General features: G+C 63.0%; 5 protein-coding genes across 5 annotated transcripts; 4 read left to right on the forward strand and 1 right to left on the reverse strand.

Moving 5' to 3' along the window:
* CHLRE_06g301300v5 (uncharacterized protein) lies at positions 1 to 2,199 on the forward strand. Its single transcript, XM_043063603.1, has 2 exons — positions 1 to 586; positions 858 to 2,199. The coding sequence occupies exons 1-2, from the start codon at positions 98 to 100 to the stop codon at positions 1,386 to 1,388; spliced, it is 1,020 nt and encodes a 339-aa protein (XP_042924309.1). The 5' UTR covers positions 1 to 97; the 3' UTR covers positions 1,389 to 2,199.
* An 878-nt stretch (positions 2,200 to 3,077) lies between these two features.
* On the forward strand, positions 3,078 to 6,019 carry CHLRE_06g301325v5 (uncharacterized protein). The gene is made up of 2 exons (XM_043063604.1): positions 3,078 to 4,894; positions 5,161 to 6,019. Exon 1 carries the CDS (start codon positions 3,825 to 3,827, stop codon positions 4,209 to 4,211), a length of 387 nt encoding a protein of 128 aa, XP_042924310.1. The 5' UTR covers positions 3,078 to 3,824; the 3' UTR covers positions 4,212 to 4,894; positions 5,161 to 6,019.
* A 48-nt stretch (positions 6,020 to 6,067) lies between these two features.
* Positions 6,068 to 13,122, forward strand: CHLRE_06g301350v5 (uncharacterized protein). The gene is made up of 7 exons (XM_043063605.1): positions 6,068 to 6,729; positions 6,880 to 7,047; positions 7,305 to 7,337; positions 7,556 to 7,606; positions 7,866 to 8,250; positions 8,412 to 8,967; positions 9,318 to 13,122. The coding sequence occupies exons 4-7, from the start codon at positions 7,585 to 7,587 to the stop codon at positions 10,890 to 10,892; spliced, it is 2,538 nt and encodes an 845-aa protein (XP_042924311.1). The 5' UTR covers positions 6,068 to 6,729; positions 6,880 to 7,047; positions 7,305 to 7,337; positions 7,556 to 7,584; the 3' UTR covers positions 10,893 to 13,122.
* Positions 13,123 to 13,161: 39 nt separating this feature from the next.
* Positions 13,162 to 14,607, reverse strand: CHLRE_06g301400v5 (uncharacterized protein). The gene is made up of 3 exons (XM_043063606.1): positions 14,341 to 14,607; positions 13,825 to 14,028; positions 13,162 to 13,754 (listed from the first exon to the last, which is right to left on the reverse strand). Exons 2-3 carry the CDS (start codon positions 13,834 to 13,836, stop codon positions 13,500 to 13,502), a joined length of 267 nt encoding a protein of 88 aa, XP_042924312.1. The 5' UTR covers positions 13,837 to 14,028; positions 14,341 to 14,607; the 3' UTR covers positions 13,162 to 13,499.
* Positions 14,608 to 14,772: 165 nt separating this feature from the next.
* On the forward strand, positions 14,773 to 20,615 carry CHLRE_06g301450v5 (uncharacterized protein). Its single transcript, XM_043063607.1, has 10 exons — positions 14,773 to 15,004; positions 15,256 to 15,297; positions 15,590 to 15,828; positions 16,025 to 16,452; positions 16,660 to 16,759; positions 16,969 to 17,232; positions 17,383 to 17,586; positions 17,893 to 17,997; positions 18,170 to 18,280; positions 19,055 to 20,615. The coding sequence occupies exons 1-10, from the start codon at positions 14,806 to 14,808 to the stop codon at positions 19,451 to 19,453; spliced, it is 2,091 nt and encodes a 696-aa protein (XP_042924313.1). The 5' UTR covers positions 14,773 to 14,805; the 3' UTR covers positions 19,454 to 20,615.
* The last annotated feature ends 4 nt before the right edge of the window (positions 20,616 to 20,619 follow it).

The following is a 20,619-nucleotide window of genomic DNA, read 5'->3' on the forward strand; positions in this document are numbered from 1 at the left end:
GCGGCGCGGCGCATCGCGTTGGTTGCGAAGGCGTGCTGACAATCGGGACACACAGCCATACGCCCACAGTCCTTGCGTTTCCCCTTGCTGCTCTTTGATGCAAACCCACACGCGCGCACGTACACTTGTACGGCAATCCCGTGTTGGCTCGTGCAGGTTCCGCTCCGTTGTGAACGAGCTGTTGGCGGAGAAGGCGCTGGCGGGCCAGGAGGGCGCGGTGGAGGCACTGGCGGGCGCCGCCGCGCAGCAGCAGCTGCGGCAGGCGGCCCTGGCCTACGTGCTGCTGCTGCACGGCGGCGGCGACGCATGCCCGCTGCCGCCGCAGGCGGCACCGCAGGCGGCGGCGGCGCCACCGCAGGTGGCGGCGCCGACGGCGCCTACAGCGGCGCCAGCCGCGGCGGCCGCGGCCGCAGCCGGCACGGCTGTGTCGGGGGCGAGGCGGGGGCTGCTAGTGGAGCAGGACTGGCCGAGTGAGGAGACGGATGAGGAGCCGGACCGGGAGCCAGCGGCGCCGCCGGCACTGGCGACCACGTCTCGGCTGCAGGAGCTGGCGGAGTGGGCTCTGGCGGACAAGACAGGCGTGCGGGTGAGCGCGGCGCCGCTGAGCAGCGGCCCGGAAAGGCTGGCGAGGGAGGCGTGGGAGGGAGGCGTGGGAGGGAGGCGTGGGAGGGAGGGAGAGTTGGAGAGGGTATGTACGGATACGCAAGGGGGGCAGCCAAGGCTGAAGATTGCCGTTTGGGCGTGGGTTGCCGTCCAGGTAATCTGCACGCGCCCGATTGCCAGTGACCTGTGTTTTCCACCCTCTGCCATCTGCCCCCGCCCCTGCCTGCCCGCTCGCCGCCGCGTCTCGCCCGCAGGTCCGCTTCAACGCCTGCCAGGCCCTGCACGAGCTGCAGCGCCTGGGGCTGGTGGTGCGCGTGTCGCCGCCGCCACCGCCTCCATACGCTCCTCACTCCCACACCCACACACACGGACACGGTCACGAGCACGGCCGCGGCGCCGCCGACGGCAATGGCTGTGGCGCCGGCGCCGGCTGCAGCGCCGACGTCCTTGACGTCACAACCACCGCCGCGGCTGGGGCTCTGCTTGCGCCGTCGTTGGCTCCATCTTCTTCGTCCTCGTATGATGGCGAGGCGGCTCCCGGCGAGCCGCAGCAGCAACAGCAACAGCAGCAGCAGGGGCAGGCCGGCCGCGCGCCTGCTGCCGGCTGGTGCGGCTGCGAGGACCCGCTGCTGGGATGCGACGGCGCGGACGGCTGCGGCTGCGCGGACGTGTGGTGGGCAGCGGTGCCGCTGCGTGACGCGGTGGCGGTGGTGGAGGACCACTGGCAGGGGCTGCTGTGGTCGCAGGTGGGCACCATCCTGCGCCGCCAGGACCGCACGCAGTAGCAGTGGCGGGGGCGGCAGAAGCAGCAGCGGGGGCGTTAGGAGCAGTAGCGGGAGTAGCGGTAGCAGTGGCGGTGGCGGTAGCAGCAGTGGTGGCAGGAACGGCTGCGGACGTGAGTGCGGGTACAGGTGCCAGTGCGGGCGCAATAGCGGTCGCAGATGCAGACGCGTGAGGCTTTGAAGTGGTCCCGAAGGCAAAGGCAGTCATCGATTGATGAACTGTGATAGCGCTTGTTGGTTATGGTTCGGTGCTGGTTGTGTATAGCTCAGGTAGATTAGCAGTCGGCAGACAGGTGGGCAGGATGGTAGCAGCAGTAGCAGTAGAGCAGAACTCACGGACTTGGCCACGCCACATGCGTGGAGCGGTGACGCCGGTGAGTAGCACAGTGTAGCAGTGCTTGGTGTGTGTGTGTGTGTGTGTGTGTGTGTGTGTGTGTGTGTGTGTGCGTGCGTGTTGGCAGGATGAGGCCGTGCAAGCTTTAGCAGTGCGTCTGTTGCTGTGGGGGCAGATCACCAGGATTCTTTAAGGGGCCGCGCACGTCTGGCGTGGCCCAGATGGCCAGGCTCCTGCGAAAAGCGAACCAGGGGGGGCGTCGACAAAAAGTGCCAAACTGGCACAAACCGCGAGCTGGAGGGGCTCAGCCCCTTTTCCCGTGACCGGGGAACACTTGTCTTTTGGCCGCGCCGCGCATCTGCGCCGTCTGCTCGAGCACCTGCACAAGCACAAATGAGAAGTTAGACCACGGGAGGGTCGTATGGCATGCGCGGACGTGGATAAGGTACTGTACGCGCCACCTTTTCTTGTCCGAATGTGCACCGTAAAGCGCCACCGCCACTGGCCCCATCGGCGGTAACTCAGCCCCTGGCCACTCATCTTCGCGGAAGTTTTGCCCCGATGGGGAGGGGGGGCATTGGGGGGAGGGCCACACCCTCCCCCCGCACGGGATGCAAGCATTGCACAGTAGTGTAGGCACCAGCGCACAAGCACGGGCGGCGTTCCTACGCCACGTTCCAGTGCCAAACTGGCACAAACCGCGAGCTGGAGGGGCTCAGCCCCTTTTCCCGTGACCGGGGAACACTTGTCTTTTGGCCGCGCCGCGCATCTGCGCCGTCTGCTCGAGCACCTGCACAAGCACAAATGAGAAGTTAGACCACGGGAGGGTCGTATGGCATGCGCGGACGTGGATAAGGTACTGTACGCGCCACCTTTTCTTGTCCGAATGTGCACCGTAAAGCGCCACCGCCACTGGCCCCATCGGCGGTAACTCAGCCCCTGGCCACTCATCTTCGCGGAAGTTTTGCCCCGATGGGGAGGGGGGGCATTGGGGGGAGGGCCACACCCTCCCCCCGCACGGGATGCAAGCATTGCACAGTAGTGTAGGCACCAGCGCACAAGCACGGGCGGTGTTCCTACGCCAAGGGGAGGGGGGTTGCGGGGGGCGCTCGCCCCACCATACAGAAGGGCGCTCGCGCGCAAACGGACGGGCGGCGAAGCGCGCAGTCGAAGACTGCGGGGCGAATAGGCCGCGGCCAGCACACCAGCAACATAGAGAGCTTCCAAATATATTCTGACGAAAGCCAAAACGCAAAGCTTGAGCGATCAAGGCTGTCTCAAAATGTCAGTCAAGCAGTCAGCTGGGAGCACTGTGCGCACATAATATATTCTGCAAATAGCTATTCGATCAATACATCCGATGATATCAGCGATGCACAGTAAGTCGCGTCCGCGGGCAAGCTTGCTGGTGGTGCATTTGGCTCGCTCGCTGCGCTTCAGGGGAACAGTCCGCGCGTAGAGAATACAGATCACCTCGATCTATCCAATAAATACGATGCATCGCGCATAGGCCCCTTGGGGAGGTTGCACAATGGGGGGCTAACCGGTCCCGCGCTTCGCATCCCTTCAGCCGATCTTGGCGCTTGCAAAAAAGTAAAGGTGCTGGGCGAGCTGGCTATTCTTTCACATAAGAGTAAACGCGTTTCGTTCACCCACCCCACAAAGTGCATCTGCTTTGACCAGCGTTTTCTCACAGCAAACGCTCTCAAAATTTAATGGCGCGCAGCTGGGTTGCGTGTCAGGGCGCAAACAGTCTGTTACACTTGGTTCCAGCCTTGAAGGCGGGCTGGGGCGCACGCCAGACCCCAAAAACACGCCAGGAGGCACACTTTGGAACAGCATGTGTAGATGAGTGGCTAACAGTTCTACTCCGCTTGGTTGCGTTAGGGCGCCTCGGCGCCCTGACCCTCCTTGTCGGTAGTAGTTCCTGGCCGGCCTTCGTGGCCGCGCCAATCCCCTGTGGCGCCTCCATGGCGTCCCTGGCGTTGCTTAGGTCAGCTGTAGTGCGTCAGTACTGCTCTGGCTGCGGCGCGACACTCAGTCGGCGACATCATCGTCGCCGTCCTGCCGAGCGGTCCCCGCTCTGGCAATCTTTGCCGACCATCATGATCTCACACCGTGGAGCCTTCGCGACCTGGCGTGGGTGGCGCGCCTGCTCGCCGATCGACCTCGTCCTCATGGCTTCGCGATGCTTCTGGCGGGGCGCTCGCTGCTGCCGGGCTCGCAGTGGCGTGTCGCTGAGCGGCTCTTTCGGTAACGGAGGGCCGATTGGAGCTGCTGGCGACTCTTGCTGTGGGCTGCTGCCGCGGCCTGACGTGGCGCCGGGCTCGCCGCGCGTGAACCGGGGCACGCTGCGGCGGGAGCCAGGACCGGCGTCTTCCGGGCGGCGGCGGCTGGAGCTGTGGGCGCATCTACACAGTGGAGAGACCTGCTTGGCGAATGCAGTCTGGCGAAGGCAGTCCAGCGAAGGCTGGCTGGCGCAGGCCGACTAAGCGAAGGCTGGCTGGCGCTGTCTGCTGTGCTAGGGTGTTGCGAGGCTGTGTGGACTTGGTTGGGCGGTGGGCGTGCCTGCACCGCCTGTGCTAGGTTGCGGGCGCTGTGGCTTGTGTTGTCTGGTGGGTCGGACCGGCTGATCCTCGTGGTTCAGCGAACTTGCACGGCCCTGGGCCGTCTACAGGATGCAGCTTCGGGCTGCACCCAACAGTGTGAGGGCCCTGCCCTGTTGGTGCTGGTGTTTTGGGGTAGGAGTTGCACTTTGCAAAGTGGCAGTCAGTCTGACGCCGACCCGCGGCTTAGGTGAGCAGCGCTAGCGTTTGCGGTGAGCCTTGCTCGGGGTTCCTCCCCTCCTTTAGTGAGGCGAGGAGCATGGGGGTCATTCGAGGTTCCCTCGAGTGTGCGTACGTGTCTCGTGCGTTTATGGAGCCCTGGCTTGCCCGTGGCTGTCATCCCACATGTAACCTCTATTCGCTAATGACTGTTGCCCGCCCGTGGGCTTTGTACGCGGGTGGTCTTGCGCCACGATGCCGGAGTTGGGTGCCGGAGGACCATCAAGGTCGCAAGATCGAAACCCATCAGGAACGGTTCGGCTCCGTTACCTGTGTAGGCACTGAACATACTTGTGCCGAACTTCCCCGAACGAGCGCCATCTCGGCCTTCCTAGGTCGCTGCTCTACGGGTGAGGACGCTGGTGCGGCGGGTTCTGATGGTTTCCCCGCGAGAGCTATCCTGCTTTCTAGAAGCCGGTCTGCGAGCCAGTTGGCGCTGATGCGCCGGGGCAGGAGGAGGCCCCTGATTAGGGAATGCGCGTCACCCAGCGCCGATCTGCGAGCCCGTGTTTCGAGGCGTTACCGTGGCCCAGTATGGCCGATGGTTGCAGACAACCCCCCTCCCCCACATACCTAATGATGACAACCCCCCTCCCCCACATACCTAATGATGCAGGAGATGCCACAATCCTAGCCCAAGCGCTGGCACTTTGGCTGCATTACCACCTCCATAGTGGATGCGCAGCGTATGCTCCGCGTGTGATGCAACCCGCGCAGTGGGGATTCCGGCCTGCCATTACGTGCGGTAAGGAAAACTCTGACGATTTAGAGCTGCGCGAATGGAGCGTTGCAACCAGCCCATCGACCCGCTGCGACCAAGGCTCATTCTAGCCCATCGTGCGCTGGGCGAATGGCATACTCAGTGATGTATCCTGCATCAAAAGCTTGGCCTCCGTGCGCCCTGCCCTGACACGGCGGACCTGGCGTGAGCATGGTACCAAAACAAGGGCCCGCCGCATGTGGTGCCTCAACGTTTCCTGCGTGCGCTGCGCCTGACCAGTCCGATCCAATGAATGGTGTATAAGCGTGATCCAGGATAACAGCCGTCGGAATGCAAGCACAGTCTTAGCTAAGTGCTGCGGCCCAGGGGGGCGCCGGTGTGTGCGGGCGTGCCACGCGCGCGTGCTGCTGATACGGGCGTGCCACGCGCGCGTGCTGCTGATATGCATACCACCAGCCCATGGGCGAGGGCACGCAAGCCTGTACAACCCGTGCGGCGCTTGTTAGATGGCCGGATCGGGTCGGCTACGGAGATGCATTAACGAGGCTAGAGCCTCTGATTGACGTTGCCGAGGGCGGCAAGCTTCATGGCCAGCTTGTGTTTCGGTCAACATGCTCCGCAATTCGCGGCCCCTTTCGCGAGGTGGGTATCCTGTCTATATAACAGAGTGGAGCGAAACAGGCGTGGGGCACTCTCGGGGCGCCTGGCGTGGACGCCCATGCAGGCTTTAGGATTGATCCAACATCCAATCCTACATTTGCGCCGAGTTGGGGTCTAGTAAATATGTTCCAGACAACATCATTTTATTCATTTGCAACAACTGGCTGCAGCACAGACAACGAGGCAGCCAACGCTCATGGCGACGGATTGGGGCCTCCGGGACTTCATCTACGGCCTGGACGATCTAGACGATGTTGAGAAAGAGCAATGCTTCACGGCTCTGAACAGGCACGGTTTTTCGGCTCCTAGTAAGCGCCGAGCATTCCTCGCGCTCGATGACGCCGAGCTGCAGACTGCAGGCATCAGTCAGATGAGCACCCGCAAGGTTCTGCGACTGGCGATGGGTGAGCCGTTGATGTTGCCGTCACTATCGCGCGAATCTACTGCATCAGCTGGCTGCACAGGAAATTTCCGGGGATGGGGCCCCGGAAGTTTGCCCAAAACTCCGGCCAAAACTCCGGCCCATTCGCCGGAAGTTTGCACCGCCAGTTCGAACGAGCCAACCCCAGTCGACCCCGAACTTCCAAAACTCCGGCCAGCGAGCACAGTCCAATGCTGACCGAACTCGCAGCTCCCGCTATGGCGCGAGCGCGCCCCGCTTTATTTCCTTTGCCTTACGGAGCCTCGTTACTCTCCGGAAGCTCCTGCGCCTCTCGTGACCCTTCATATTATTTATCGGCTCGGCCCTGGCAACTTGGCGCCATCGGCGATAGAGGGCTGCGCGAAGACCCGCCACAGCAGCAGGTGCGCGGTGGGCAGATAGAGGGGGAGCAGTGCGTGTGGTATGCGCCGGCGTGGGTGGCAGCGGGGGTCTCGTGTGCCTGTCTTGGCCCGCGTTCACCCGCACCCGCACCCACGCAACCCTCACCACTGTCAATCATGACATCCCCACAGGACACCCACGGGCCATGGGTGAAAACTCATTGCCGCGCATGCACGCGCCGCACGTCACGCGCGCGCTGCAGTAGCGATAGCCCGGAGGGCGGATTAGTGGGCATGATCGTGACAGGATCCGCTTGGGTCGGGGGCGAGGCCCCGGACGTGGAGCGGCATCGGAGAGGGGTGCGGGATGAGCTTCAACGATGGTTTGGGTCGGGGTTGGTCGAAGGAATGTGTTGCCAGGTCACAGGTGGCAGCAGATGCAGACCGGGGGAGTTCAGGAGGCTAGCTATGCCCGGGCTCAAAGTGTCAATGACTGTCTGCATCCGCCGGAGCCTTGCGGCGCTCGGTCTCTGGCCCTTGTTGGCGAGGCGTGATTCGTTCCGCCCTGGCGATGCTGACTGCCTGCATTGCCCTGTTATCGCTTTCACGTTGTGCAGGCGCGGCGGCTGGCCAGGGCACAGCACAAGCTGGTGAGTGGGACGATGCGCACAGGGTAGCGGCTGGTCACGACACGCCGCAGCTCAGAGGGTGGCCGCTGGACCGCGGTGGTGCATTGTGAGGTTGGGGGCGCAGGCTCTCCTTTGCCGTCCACCAGCCTGCATCGTGCACGTGCAGCGCCGTTCCAAACTGCGCATGCCTTTCGTTCATGTCTTCACTTCGTTTGCATCTGTGTTTCGGTCGCTTTCAGGTGATGCAGTTGCGGCGGCTGGCCTGGGCATGGGGAGCGCGGCAGGGGCCGGTGAGTTATTGTGTTGCGCGGGCCCAGGGAATTCTCACTAGCGGCTTGTGCACATCAGCGGTTTGGGGGGCTCAGTCCAAAAAAGTTTGCCGATGCGATCGGCAGTGCAATCGACCCAACTTTATTGAAGTTCCTTATCAAAATCTGCAGGAAGACAGGTATGATGTGGGCGCGATTTGGAATGAACCAACGCGCTTTGATGCCTGCGCAAGAGCAAAGGACCGTGACGGTCGCTTGCCGTGCCTTGACCGCTCCGCAGGCGTTCGGCCAACGGTCTTCCTACGATCTCCGCTCCCAGACGCGGCCCTGCCATCCCGCTTTGACAAGCCTAGTCGCTCGCTGAAGATAGATCACGCGGAGCCCGTAGATTGCAAGACCTGGGAGCATGTGGCGCCGCAAGAACGCATTCCCGCGCTCTTCGGCCGCTTGGCGGCCGCATGTGGCAGCCACGCCACTGCTAGCGGCTTCCAAGCTATGGGCGGGGCCGGCCATGGTACAAGCAGCACGGAGGGCGGCGGCGGCGGCGGCGGCGGCAGCAGCAGCAGCAACAGTGGGGGTGGCGGCAGTAGCTTCGACGCTGAGGTGCTCACGCTCATCATGCATGCGGATGACATCTTCTGCAGCGCTGACGGCGAGCCTATTCGGTGAGTGCCGTGATATGGGTGGGTGAGGTGATCGTTGTCGTCAGGCCAGGGTCGTTGCGTTACCGGTAGATTAGCCAATTCCTTGGGCAACCATGGGTTATCCCCAGTATGACACTGCGTTGCGTGTGGCGCTCGTATGTGTCGGAACCGCCAATCGACAGGGTGCTGCTTCAGCAGCAAGGGCCGCCTGAAGTGCTCATCAATGAAGCTGTCGCCTGCTTCGGCACGCGCCCGCTGCTCAAGGTGCTGACCATCCTGGTCAACGGCCTGTTGGAGCGGTTGCGTGGCGGCGCCAGTGCCGACCGCACTGCAGCGGCGGCAGCAGTGGGCAGTGGGGCAGCGGCGAAGCCGGCGCCCGCCGGTATAACGCCTGGGGTGGAGCCGGCGGCTGCTGGTAGTGATGCTGCGGCCGTGCCAGCTGCCAGGACTGGCCGCGTGAGCAGTGTTTATTGGGGTGCTGAGATGAGCCTTGAGAAGATCCACGAGGTGGCCAGCAGCCAGGAGGGTCTTGAGTGGCTTGTGCAGGGAGGGGGCGGCTCGCTGCGCCCAGACATGCCGCTCATTGTAGTCATCTCGGATGACGACGCGACCTGGCAGCAGTGCCGCAGCTTTGTGGAGATGAAGGCGCCAGCACTGATGCTGGAGGGCAGAACGCCGCGCTCGCTGGTGGACCTGTGGCTGAGCGGCGACACACGTGTTCGCGCCATATTGGCACAGGTGGGCCCCACAGCCCTCGCCCGAGCCCCAGCGAGCCCCAGCCCGAGCCGTAGCACTCGCCCGAGCCATGCAGCTGCATAAGCAGCAGACCGCCTCAATGCGTTTGTGACGGCATGCGCGCTACAGTTGCTGGGATGGGCTTGTTCGCGTGGACGGAAGCGCGCACACTGTAGCCCCTCAGTGCCTTTGCAGTCTCTTCCCGTGCCTTCTGCGTCGATCTGGCTCTCAGCGCGCATACATGTGACGTGCCTCCTCGTTGCTCACCTGGTGCCTCCCCGGTGCCGTCGTACGTGTTGACGATTCAATGACGCAGTACTCGCTCGTACGCTCGTTCATGCCTTAACATGCAGGTCAATGAGTACATGGACCGCCTGGGAGTGAGGTACGCTATTGTCAGCTGCCACTACGCCATGTGGGCGGTGCGCCGCACGTGCTCGCCACCGCCGCCGCAGGTCCTGCTGGAGAACCAGACCGAACCCCAACCCCGGCAGCAGCAGCAGCTGCAGGCGCCATCGGTGGGTCCTGCAGCCGCCGCAGTAGTCCGTGCCCGCAGTACCGGCGTGACAACCCGAAGTGCATCCGCCGCTGCTGCACGTGCGCTGGCTGCTGGCGCAGGCGGCGGTGGCTGTAGCGGCAGCGGTCCTGATGGCATGGGTGGTGTCGGCGGCAGTGGCAGCGTGGCAGGTACCGGCAGCAGCAGCCGCAAGCGCGGCCGCGCGCGCGACGGGGTGCTGCACCTGGCAGGGCCCTTTCTGGCGCCAACGGAGCACACGGACCAACAGCCGGCAGTCACAGCCGCCGCCGCCACCCTGTACACCATGCTGCTCAGCCTGCCGGAGGTGCCCGACCCACCTGCAGCAGGGCTTGCGCGGCGGCGGTCGCGGTCAGCGCCGCCCGGGCAGCCGGACGCAGGGCCCAGCCGCAGCAGTGGTGGCGGTGACGGCGGTGGTGCAGTTGGTCGCGGCGGGCAGCCCGGGGGCGCTGCTGCCGGCGGTGCGGGGCACACGGAAGGGCAGGCCGTGGGCGGTGCGGGGCTGGCGGCACATGGCAGCCGGGCGGCGACGAGCCCGCCGGCGGGAGCGGCAAGGCGAGCAGCAGCCGGCGGGGAGGCGGAGGCGCAGCCCTCGATGCTGCAGCATTGGGACGAACAGGGCGCAGCGCGCCTTGCGCTGGCGCCCGCCTCTCCATCCGAAGCAAGAGGCGGAGACGGAGCGAGCCTTGCGCCCGTCACCGGCAGCAGCGCGCATCACTGGCGGCGGCGCGCATGTTGCCTCCGCCAGCCGCCGCCGCTGCCGCCGCTCCTCATTGAGGCCGACCCCGAGGTCCTGCACGTGGGCTACGCGGGCCTTGCCTGCACCGGCCGCGTCAATGGCGAGGAGGCGGTGCTTAAGATCCTGGACTCGGACGAGCACGGCGTCGCGGCCTTCGAGGCGGAGTGCAGTGCCTACCGGGCGCTGGCCGCGCTGCAGGGCGACGTGCTGCCGCGGCTGCTGGCCGCTGGCCGCCTGGGTGACCTGGCGCCGCCGCCACCACTGTCTGGGGGGGAGGAGGAGGAGGAGTGGGAGCCGCCGCCGGACGGCGACGTGCGCTTCATCGCCACCAGCCGGGTGCGGGGCTTGACGCTGCGTCAGGCGGCGGAGCAGTGGGGCTACATCCAGCCGACGGCGGCGGCGGCGGCGGTGCACGCGCTTAAGGTACTGCACGCGGCGGACATTCGCGCTGCTGGCGGCGGCAGTGGCGGGCGCTTCCTGCACGGCGACATCCGGCTCAGCAACTTCATGTTCCTGCTGCCGGCTGCGGAGGCGGCGGTGGGGCCGCGCTGCGTGGTCATTGACTTGGGGCTGTCGCGCCTGGACGGGACGGAGGCGGAGCAGCAGGCGGAGGTGCGGCAGCTGGAGCAGCGACTCCAGTGCGGCAGTGGCTGAGGAAGAGCGAGGGATGAGTGATGAGTGCGAGGAGGTGAGGGTGGCTGGCTTCAGCCGTGGCCGAGGGAGCAGGCGGGAGGAACGGCAGGGTGGTGGGCCTGCTGGGCGGGTTCTGGGCAGGACGTGCAGTTCGGAGGTTACGAATGGGATGCGCGCTGGGCCACGGTTGCAACTGGGGTGGACATGCGGCCGCACTATTGTGCGGTGCGGTAAGAAAATGAATGACTGATTGCGGACCTGGATGTGCCAAGACAAGGGGCATCATGTAGCGCAGCAACAGGTGGCTAACAATAACGAAAACGCTTGAGATTCTTGCATGGACCGTGTGCTCAGAATAATGCATGTGTACGAACCGGCGGTGTCTCTGTATGTCCTGATACATTCATGTGAGGGGCTACCCTGCTTACTAGAATGGATGCAAGCTCAAGGCATGAATGACTGTCACACGTAACGGGTCCTCTGACAATGACGGGCTCGGCATTTGGCAGAGCCCGCTCCTACCTACATGCGCTGAGTAAGAAGGGTTCAGGTGCGCTCGAAGCAACTGTGCAGGATGCGCGTTCACTGCCATTCTAGTGTAAATGAGGGTTACCGATGACGGGCATTCCGTGGATGGTATGGAGGCAAGTGTCAACATCATCGAGGGCGCAAGACCGAGAACTCTATCTAGCGTACGGAGGGCGGGGAGCTAGCGGCGTATGTGTTGCGGATGGGCGCCGGTTGGCGACGATGTTGGAGGATGGCACCTAAGGAAACGCATAACAACCACCAAGGTAGCTTGTGGCGTGGCTGTGCCTTGCCGTGGACCGTCTGACTGCTGATCCGCAGCAGCAGAGCTCTATGACTTCATGGCTGTATGCTTTGTCACAACTGGTCGGTACTAAGCAACCTGATGTTCTGCTGTGCATGCCTGTGATTGGCTGGCTGCCGGGGTAAGCCGCAGCAGGGCAAACTATCACGGCAAGCTCGCGAAAGGATCTGTGCCGTGGGTGTACCATATGCCCCTGCGGGGTAAGCCGGCGCAGCGCAGTGGAGCCCTGTCGTTTGCTATGGCGTTTCCGGCCCCAACATGATGTGTATAAGGGAGTTGGTCCCATGGATGGCGCGCTTCAGGAAGTCCGCGAAATGTTTGAGCGCGGTGCGTCAGGTACCCGTACTCGTATATGACGAGTGCGAGAAACGTTACTTGGTCGATGTCTGGCGCCAGGTGCTTGGGTCAGGCCCCAGACGGCATCTGCCCGTTCCGCTTATACGGCCGCCGTCAGCCCGCGCTACTGCGCAGCGCATTGCCGCGGCCATGGTGCTCCTGCCGGAGGACTGGGCGGCGGCGGCGCGGAAGGTGCAAGCGCCGCGCCGTGACGCGGTCTGCGGCGCCGGCCTATGTTGAAGCCGTGCGTGTGGTGGCCCGGGGGTTGGTTGCCTGCTGTTCGTGCAGTGACGTGACTAGTTTGTTAGCTGTGGGTCAGCACGGACTGTGCACCCAACCCAACCGGCAAAGTCCGGCATTGCGGGGATGCCATAGGCAATCATAGGCCCCCAACATAGATGCGTGTGCTTAATAGGTGCCGCGTCAGGTGTCTGGCTTGGTGTCTGGTGTCCATTGGGCACCAGGAGGGGAGGGTTCCATCACGAGCCCTTTTCCTGCCCTCTCGGGCAGACATCTTGTTTAAGCTCTTGGCGTGGCGGATGTCGAAGGTGGGCCGTCTCCACTACGCTTTGCTGTTGTAGCTGTCGTGAGCGAAACACGTGCATGTGTGTCTGTACCACTCGAACATGAGATGGGGCTAGAAGGTTATGTGTTTTGATGTTGTTTCCTGATATCTGTCGGCGACAGCACGGTACACGTGCTTGTTCCGATAGCGCGTGCACCAGCGCACATGTGGGCACGCTTGCGCTGGCCTGTGAACTTGAGCGCAGTTTCGCCAGCTTCGCCGTCTTTTTGTGAGTTTTTGGTGCATTTGATTGGTGCCAGCGCGATTTGATGTGTCTTGGCGGATAGCGTGTTGTTCTGCTGCTGCGTTTTGCTGTGTGTCGAGATGTGCTTGTTGGCCAATCAAGTACTGCCCGAGATACGATACCGTAATGGTGTCTGTTGCTCATTGAGGAGGATTACTCCACTTGCCGGAGTGCTAGTTCATTTGCCTGGGCTGCCGCCGCTGCCGGGCCAATCCATAGGGGCGTTGTCATGACAGTTGGTGACAGGGCGCTCAGGCTGTAATGAGGATGGATGCGTGCTGTCCCAGCAGTCCAGGCGGAAATAAGCTCTCCTTGAGACGTCATATGTGTGACAGGGCCTGCGTCTTTACGGCGTGGGCGCGTGTGCTACCAAACAAGGACAAGTGTCCCCCTGCCACGGGAAAAGGGGCTGAGCCCCTCCACTCTCTGAGGCCGAACGTCCTCATCACCCGGACATAGCCGGGGTCGGTCTGTACAGGCACATAGCCAAACCAGGTGCTCAGCAGCCACACCGCCACTGCAGAGCCAGCCAGGACACCACACAATTGACAAAAGCCGCACTACTTGTCATGCTGCTGCTGCCCCCTGCCAAGCATACCCTGCTCACCCCATTGTGGCCTGCTACCTAGCTAGACACCGGCGGCCAGCCCCTCAGCCTGCGCGCTTGCGCCAAGTTTTGGGCGACGCTGCGCTCTCCTCCACGTGGCCGTTCCCGTCCCCTCCGCTACCAACATGCGCACACGTGCCGCTGTCGCTGTGTCGCTGCTGGGCCGCTGCTGGGCCGCCGCCGCCGCCGCCACCGCCGCCAGGCTGTAGTGATGCGGGCCGCACGTTTCCAAGCAGCATCTCCACCAGCGCGTGCCGGATGTTGGTTGCAGAGTTGACGTCCCGCCCCTGCACTTGCCCCTGCATTGAAGCTCGTGATGGAACATGGCAAGGGGCAGGAAAGCGTAGTCCCGATGTGTGTGGCTCCCACCCGTGCCCACATAAATGCGTAGCAAGAAGGGACAAGGCATTGGTGCGTCGTTCACGCGCTGTTACTGTACCGACGGTAGCTGGCAGGTTGTGTCGATGTTTTGCTGACGCGCATTCCTCACGCTCCGGGCGCCCGGCCAAGGCGATAGCACCACACAGACTCAATGCGACGCCACACCGCGCGGATAGCATAGCCGATGCGCACCTGCAGGCAGGCGACCGGCGTCCACGGATGAGTTGTGTAGACGAGCACTAGCGTAATGCAACGGCGTGCAGCAAAACAATGGCCGGGCGACAGTGTGACAAACAGGGGCAAGAACAAGGCGAAGCAAAGCAGAAGAGGGGCCCGAATGTGTACGACGGCGGGCGGGCCGAATGCGGTGCAACACGCCAACAACACAACCGGAGGTGAGGAAGCGTAGTAACGCGGGCCAAGACAGGCACACGAGACCCCCGCTGCCACCCACGCCGGCGCATACCACACGCACTGCTCCCCCTCTATCTGCCCACCGCGCACCTGCTGCTGTGGCGGGTCTTCGCGCAGCCCTCTATCGCCGATGGCGCCAAGTTGCCAGGGCCGAGCCGATAAATAATATGAAGGGTCACGAGAGGCGCAGGAGCTTCCGGAGAGTAACGAGGCTCCGTAAGGCAAAGGAAATAAAGCGGGGCGCGCTCGCGCCATAGCGGGAGCTGCGAGTTCGGTCAGCATTGGACTGTGCTCGCTGGCCGGAGTTTTGGAAGTTCGGGGTCGACTGGGGTTGGCTCGTTCGAACTGGCGGTGCAAACTTCCGGCGAATGGGCCGGAGTTTTGGCCGGAGTTTTGGGCAAACTTCCGGGGCCCCATCCCCGGAAACGGGGTCTCCACGAATCGTGCACCGCGGGATGGGAGCGCGCGACTGTTCATACCCAACTTTGCACTCAAAATATCCAAAAGACTTTGCGAATCCCTGTATAGTTACGCACTTGGGGTTGGCCCTAGGATATGGCTTTGGTCGGCCTGCGGGCGGCTTTGGAGAGCCTGCTCGGGCCTGCAAGAGCTGGCAGGTTCACCGACGCAGACCTGCGCCTGCTATTGGAGGGTGGCTACGCTACGCTGGATGACCTGAAGGATGCCAGCTATACAGGCCTCCAGCAAGCCGGGCTCAAACCCGCGAGGGCGGACCAAATTTTCCACGCGCAAGGTGAGGTCCTCTTGTATGCTGTCGGGCATACCGAGCTAGTTCCAGGAGCTGGTGATGTTGCCGTTCGCGGGAGTTCGCCCAACCTTGTTCGCAAGCGACCGCAACGGCTTGATGTCGTTGTGTCGCGCAGTCTTGATTTGGTCGAGGCCACCTTACGCTCGGAACACAACCCGCCGTGTGTAAGCACCCAACCCCACACCACACATAAGCGTTGAGATATGCCGCCCCGCGGGGGCTCCCACGTCATGCAGGTTCGGCAACCAGCCTGGGGGTGGAGAGCACGACAGGATTCGGTGAGTTTGTGTTGCGGCATCGCACAGGGATTTGCAGCAGGATTTGCTCACCGGCGGCTTGGCCTGAGCAAAAACACCAGCTCTAGCATACCACGGCGGTTTAGCACGTATACCCAGGTGACACTTTGGCGTGAGTCAGCTGGAAGTTGCTTCGTCACTCTTTGCTGCTTTGCACCCCTTCGTTCCTGCTGCCTTTCGTTGCATTGTGATCCTGCATGCATTGCAACTAGGGAACAGCGGCCGGTTGTGAATTGTTTGCGCCTTGTGGGCATGACGGGCTTTCATCGTGCAGGCCCGCCAGCTTGCAAGCTGCAGCTCCGGCAAGACTCGCAGAACCAGGACCTGTTCTTCTTCGAGCCCATGGATACCATCAGCGGTGCAGCTCCCGCAAGTCCAGGCGTGAGCAGCAGCTTCTTCCTGGACCCCGAGGGCAGGCAGACAGATGAGCTGCAGAATTGGCTGTGCCTCGCCAAGGAATTGTACCGTGCGGGCAAACCCATCCTGCCGCTGTTCATCAATGGTCCGGTCAAGGTGGGATATAACGGGCTGACGAAGGGTTGGAGGGCATCGTGTGCAGCTTGTATCACCCATATGCAACATGGCCTGGAGGGAGAAGGTTAGGCGTTGTAGATGGGCTTTGTGCACTATTGAGGGACACACAGGTGATGAGCGACCAAGAGGAATCGCCTAGCCGTCTTGCGCCTATCTTGCGCTCATCAACGTGCAGAGCGGCAAGTCCTTCATGCTCAACAACGTCCTGCCTGCTGTGGCCAATACCTACTGCAGCGGCGGCAGCGACCGGCAGCACACCGGCGCAATGCTTTCAGGGCCCAACTTCCTGCGTGTAAGCTGCTTGGGCTGCGACCGCAGCAGTGGCAGCAGCGGCTTCCTTATGGACTTCCTCCGAAGACTCAAGCAGAGCGCCGCCGACCAGCAGCTCTCCGCTGCTGCCAGCACGCCCCTACCCAGCGACAGCTCCGCGGGCGCCATGGTTATCGCCATTCAGGACTTCATGCGGCGCCTGCCACGGGACCGTCTGAACTTCCTGCTTATCGACGAGGCGCAGAGCTTTTACCTGGTGGAGCGGCCCGTGCCAGACGACTGTCCGCCGCGCGGCGCAACTCTGGACGTGAACGCGGTGCTGTACATGCGGCGGTGAGTCAGCACAAGGTTTCCCTTCCCATGTCACGTGATTAAACGGGGATGGGAGGATGAGGGGCGATGGCCAGTGAAACGCGCCCAGACGGCGCTTCACACGAGGGGCAGAAGGCACTAAGGGAGATGGCTGCGAGGTTTCATTGACGACAAAGGGGCAGAACAAGGGAGTTGATACGTGCACCATTTTCCTTGCCTGTACTGCAGCATCCTCAAGGAACTCCTGCTGGACAGCCCCCACTGGGTCGCCTGGGCCGTCACTGGCAGCTCCATGGCGACGCTGTGGGCCAACGTCGCTGCTACCCCGGTGAGCATTTGGCGTTGCAGTCCCAGGACCTGATGCTCTGGTGCTCTTTCACAGCCCTTTAGTCTAACTCTACCTCGCCTGTCCGACGCAAACCACACCGCCTTTTGGCGGACCCGTGGCACCTTCCCGCCTGCCTCATCGTCACAGCCCCAGCCGCGACCCCCACTTAGCTTCTGAGCCTAACGCCCCTCTGCTGTGCACGGCCGCAGACCAACGGCTTCGCCCTGATCATACACCACCGCCGACTCAACCTGAGCCCCACGGTGTCCATGGACGTGTTGCAAGTCGCCTGGGAGCAGCTCAAGGCCCAGGCCGCTTCCTGGAATCCGGCCCTGCCGAAAGACCTGGTCTGGCGGTCGCCGCCGCAGGTTGCTATGCTTGCCTACTTGTGCCAGGAGTGGAGGTACAGCCGCAGGGCTAGCACAGCTGCGGAGCTGGTTGAGCAAACCATGACGGAAAAGCTCATTCCCGAGGTGGGGCCTGCATATTGCATTCCTGAAGAATGTATGGTTGCAGAAGGTGGTCAGGCGCTGGCCGTGATGGAGTGTGCTTCTGGCACGATGAACGGCAGATACGACGTTTCGGCTAGCAACCCCCCTTTCCCGCTGGTGATCCCTTTTCAGGTGCTGGCGGACCTGCGCATGGTGCTGCAACTGCTGGGCCAGCCTGCTGCACAGTTGAAGCTTCTGCGCAAGCTGCTGGACCCGATGGCTGGAGTGGAGCCCGCCGCGCTCCCGCTGGCGTTCAAGGTGCTGCTGGCCAGCTTCGCCACCGAGCGTGAGGGACGTCTGTACCTGGACTACCCACTGTTCGCTCAGGTGCTCCAGGTACGTGCGTCATTCACCCCCAACACATGCCCATGTCCAACCAGAACACCTTCTGAGTAGTGCATGCTCACCATGGAGGCTTGGTGGGCGAACACACAGCAGAGGGCCAGTACATGCAGAAGTTGTGTTCAGGTGCACACCCGAGAAGTGGGCGTTTGAGGCGCGCACCTGCTGCTGGGTATCCGTAGCGGACACAGAATCGGAAGTGCTTCTGAAGCACAGGAGATAGGACCGTGCGACACGAGAGGACGCGAAAGTGTACTGCCGCCCTACACAAACATATTAGCCATATTATTCCCTGCTCAGGCGGTCACCAAGGATTCTGGCGAATTGTTGGACTCCATCACCGCCGTCAAGTCGATCAGCTCCAAGAAGTTCAGGGAGCTGGTTGTGATGGGCGAGTGCTGCAAGGCGAGTGCTGGGGCGGCTGGGCTGCGAGATGCGGTCCAAGAGAGCTTGGCGGGCAGGGGCAGGGGGGCGGGAGAAGGAGAGGGAGAGAGCGGGGCCCGTGCCACGCGCGTGCCGTCGGCGCTGCGCCTCGTGCCGGCGCTATCACCGCTCACGCTCACGCCCGCTTCAACAGGATACCGAGAACTTCGACAGCTACAAGGACCTGCACAGCCTCCTGGAAGACATGGCATCTGCACTGGCGCTTACGCCGGATGGGCTGCTGAAGGCGGACTGGTTTATCCAGGTAAGCGTGCCAGCGTAGGGTGTTAGGGCGTGTGTGGGGGGTGGGGGGAGGGGGCAAGTTGCTGTACTGCGAAATGGCGAGTCATCAGGAGACACAGCAGAAGGAGGTGAGGAGGCAACAGCAGCGGCCAGTCACAGACACCGTCACGGTCACGGTCACCTGCGGGAAGAGAAGGGTTTATACAGGCGCGGAAGGCATCAAAGGCGAAGAAGATGCGAAAGAGAGCGAGCTTGCGCCTCAAAGGTCACTAGCGTATCAAACAAGGGGAAAAGCTGGCAAGGATAAAAGCGGGGTTGTAATGACAGAACAGGCAGGTGTTTGCAGTGAGGCGTGTGCGGTGCGTGTTGGGAGGATGAATGCAGTCAGATGATTTTCAAACAGGCATCCCTTGTGCAGAGTGAACAGAAGAACACATACGCATCGACAGTAGAGTTCCTTGCGGTGCTGAACGGGGCGAGTGTGGGTGCGCAAAGGAGCTCCTGCTACAAGCATCCGTCCGTCGTTGGTGTTGAGGGGATACCAAAACAAGCCAGGCGCTAGGAGGGTAGGCAAACAGAGCAAGGGGTCCAATAACGAGGCAGCAGCGCAGCACCTGTCACACTCCAGGCACAGCACTATCAGTTGTTATGTTGACAACGACCGACTGTATATAATGTATGCCAGCGCACTCACCAACGCTTGTCCCAACAGCCGCAATCATCGTGGCGGCCTGTACACCCCCGCTTCCCTCACAACTGAGTTGATCACGGCGCTCGGTGCTCCACCTACCTGCAGGTCCTGGACCACCTGCGCAACAGCTGCGGCAGCAAGGCCAACTTCGAGGAGAAGTACGGGGCACAAGCTCGGCAGGACGTCAAGGTTGGGCTGCGCTGGTTCCACGGGCTGCTGCGCAACGTCCTCAGCCACGGCTCCATCTCGGAGCAGCAGCAGGCCCTGGATGCCTACCCGTCAGAGCTGGCCGAGTTCCACAGCAGTGGTCGTATCAGCGAGGTGCTGACCAAGACGTACGACAGGCCAATGCCCAGGCGCAGCAGGACCCGGGGCGCATCGGCCGCAGCAACGCCCAGGGCGCAGCCGCAGCCTTACGCGGGGCCCGTGCGCCCGATTTCGCTGCACTTGGGCAAGCGGCTGCTGGGGCGTGCCGCCGTCACCCAGCCGCGTTACATCATGTGAGCGGTCCTTGCCACCTGTCAGGCCGCGGGACAGACCATGCATTGACCCCTCATAAATGCCGCGTGCTGTACAACGGCGGCTCACAAGACGTCGGGCGGCCGGGCCAGTCACCACACAGCAACAAGGTCTGCGGCCGAGCCCACGGCCGCGGCCACCCACCCCGCTGGAGTAATGGTGCGGGCGCCCCGGCGGCGCCAACGGTGTCAGTGGCGGCGGCTGCGGTGTTTGGGCAGCAGGTGCCGGAGGCGGCGTCAGCACCTGCAGACGCCGATGCCGTTCCCTCTGCTGCTGGTGGCGCTGTCGCGGCTGCTGCAGCTCGCGGCCTGCGGCGGCTGGGAGCCGGCAGCGCGACAGTCGTTGAGGCGGTGTGCTGCGTGCCTGTGTTCGGGGGCTGCGGCGAAGGGGGCAGGGTCTGGTGGCATGGTCACCCCTGCCGCGTCTGTTTTTGTGGGTGCTAGTTCCGCGCCCCCGGCTGGCCCACATTATTCGTGGTTGTGCCAGCGTTCTGGGCTTTCTCTAGATTTGCGTTGCGCGGACCCTGGCCGAGGCCGCGGGGGCTTGTTGTGCCTTACGTGTTGCGTCTGTGTGTGGCCTCGTGCGGTGTTGGTGTGGTTGATCCGGGTTCGGTGCTCGTTGCTTTTCGTTGTGCTGCGCTAGCGCGCATTTCTCTGCGTGGCGGTGTCGTGTTGCGCGTGGGCCGCGCCGCGCGCTCGCTTGCGGTTTCAAGAAATCGCAACAAGACTATTCTCTCGAGCAGACCTGCAAGATGATGCAGAAAATTGAGGCGCTTGTTGCGGAAGTGATGCGCAAGATGGTGACCGCGCTGGAGGCCGCGCACACAAGCGAGGCGCATGTGGCGGGGCGCACGTGGGCGAAACTGGAGGAATGCCCGGAGAAGAGGCACCGCGTCATCGCACGCGGCGGCGCCCATTACAGAATGGAGCAGCCTGGCGGCTGCGGCGGTTGCGGCGGGCATGGCGGCGGCACAGGGGCGCGTGCGGCAAGTCTCGCGCGTCGACGCGGGGCTGAAGTAACCTGGGTGCTGACGGTGAGGGTGCTGAGTCAGGTGTGGGCTCTGAGCCGCCCGCTGGCGGCGCGGGCAGCAGCGCTGAGCATGTCGCAGTACAGCAGTCTGCTGCTGTCTCTGTAACGGAATGCCGCCGAGT

Source organism: Chlamydomonas reinhardtii, chromosome 6 (genome assembly GCF_000002595.2).
Source record: "Chlamydomonas reinhardtii strain CC-503 cw92 mt+ chromosome 6, whole genome shotgun sequence".
NCBI lineage: Eukaryota > Viridiplantae > Chlorophyta > Chlorophyceae > Chlamydomonadales > Chlamydomonadaceae > Chlamydomonas > Chlamydomonas reinhardtii.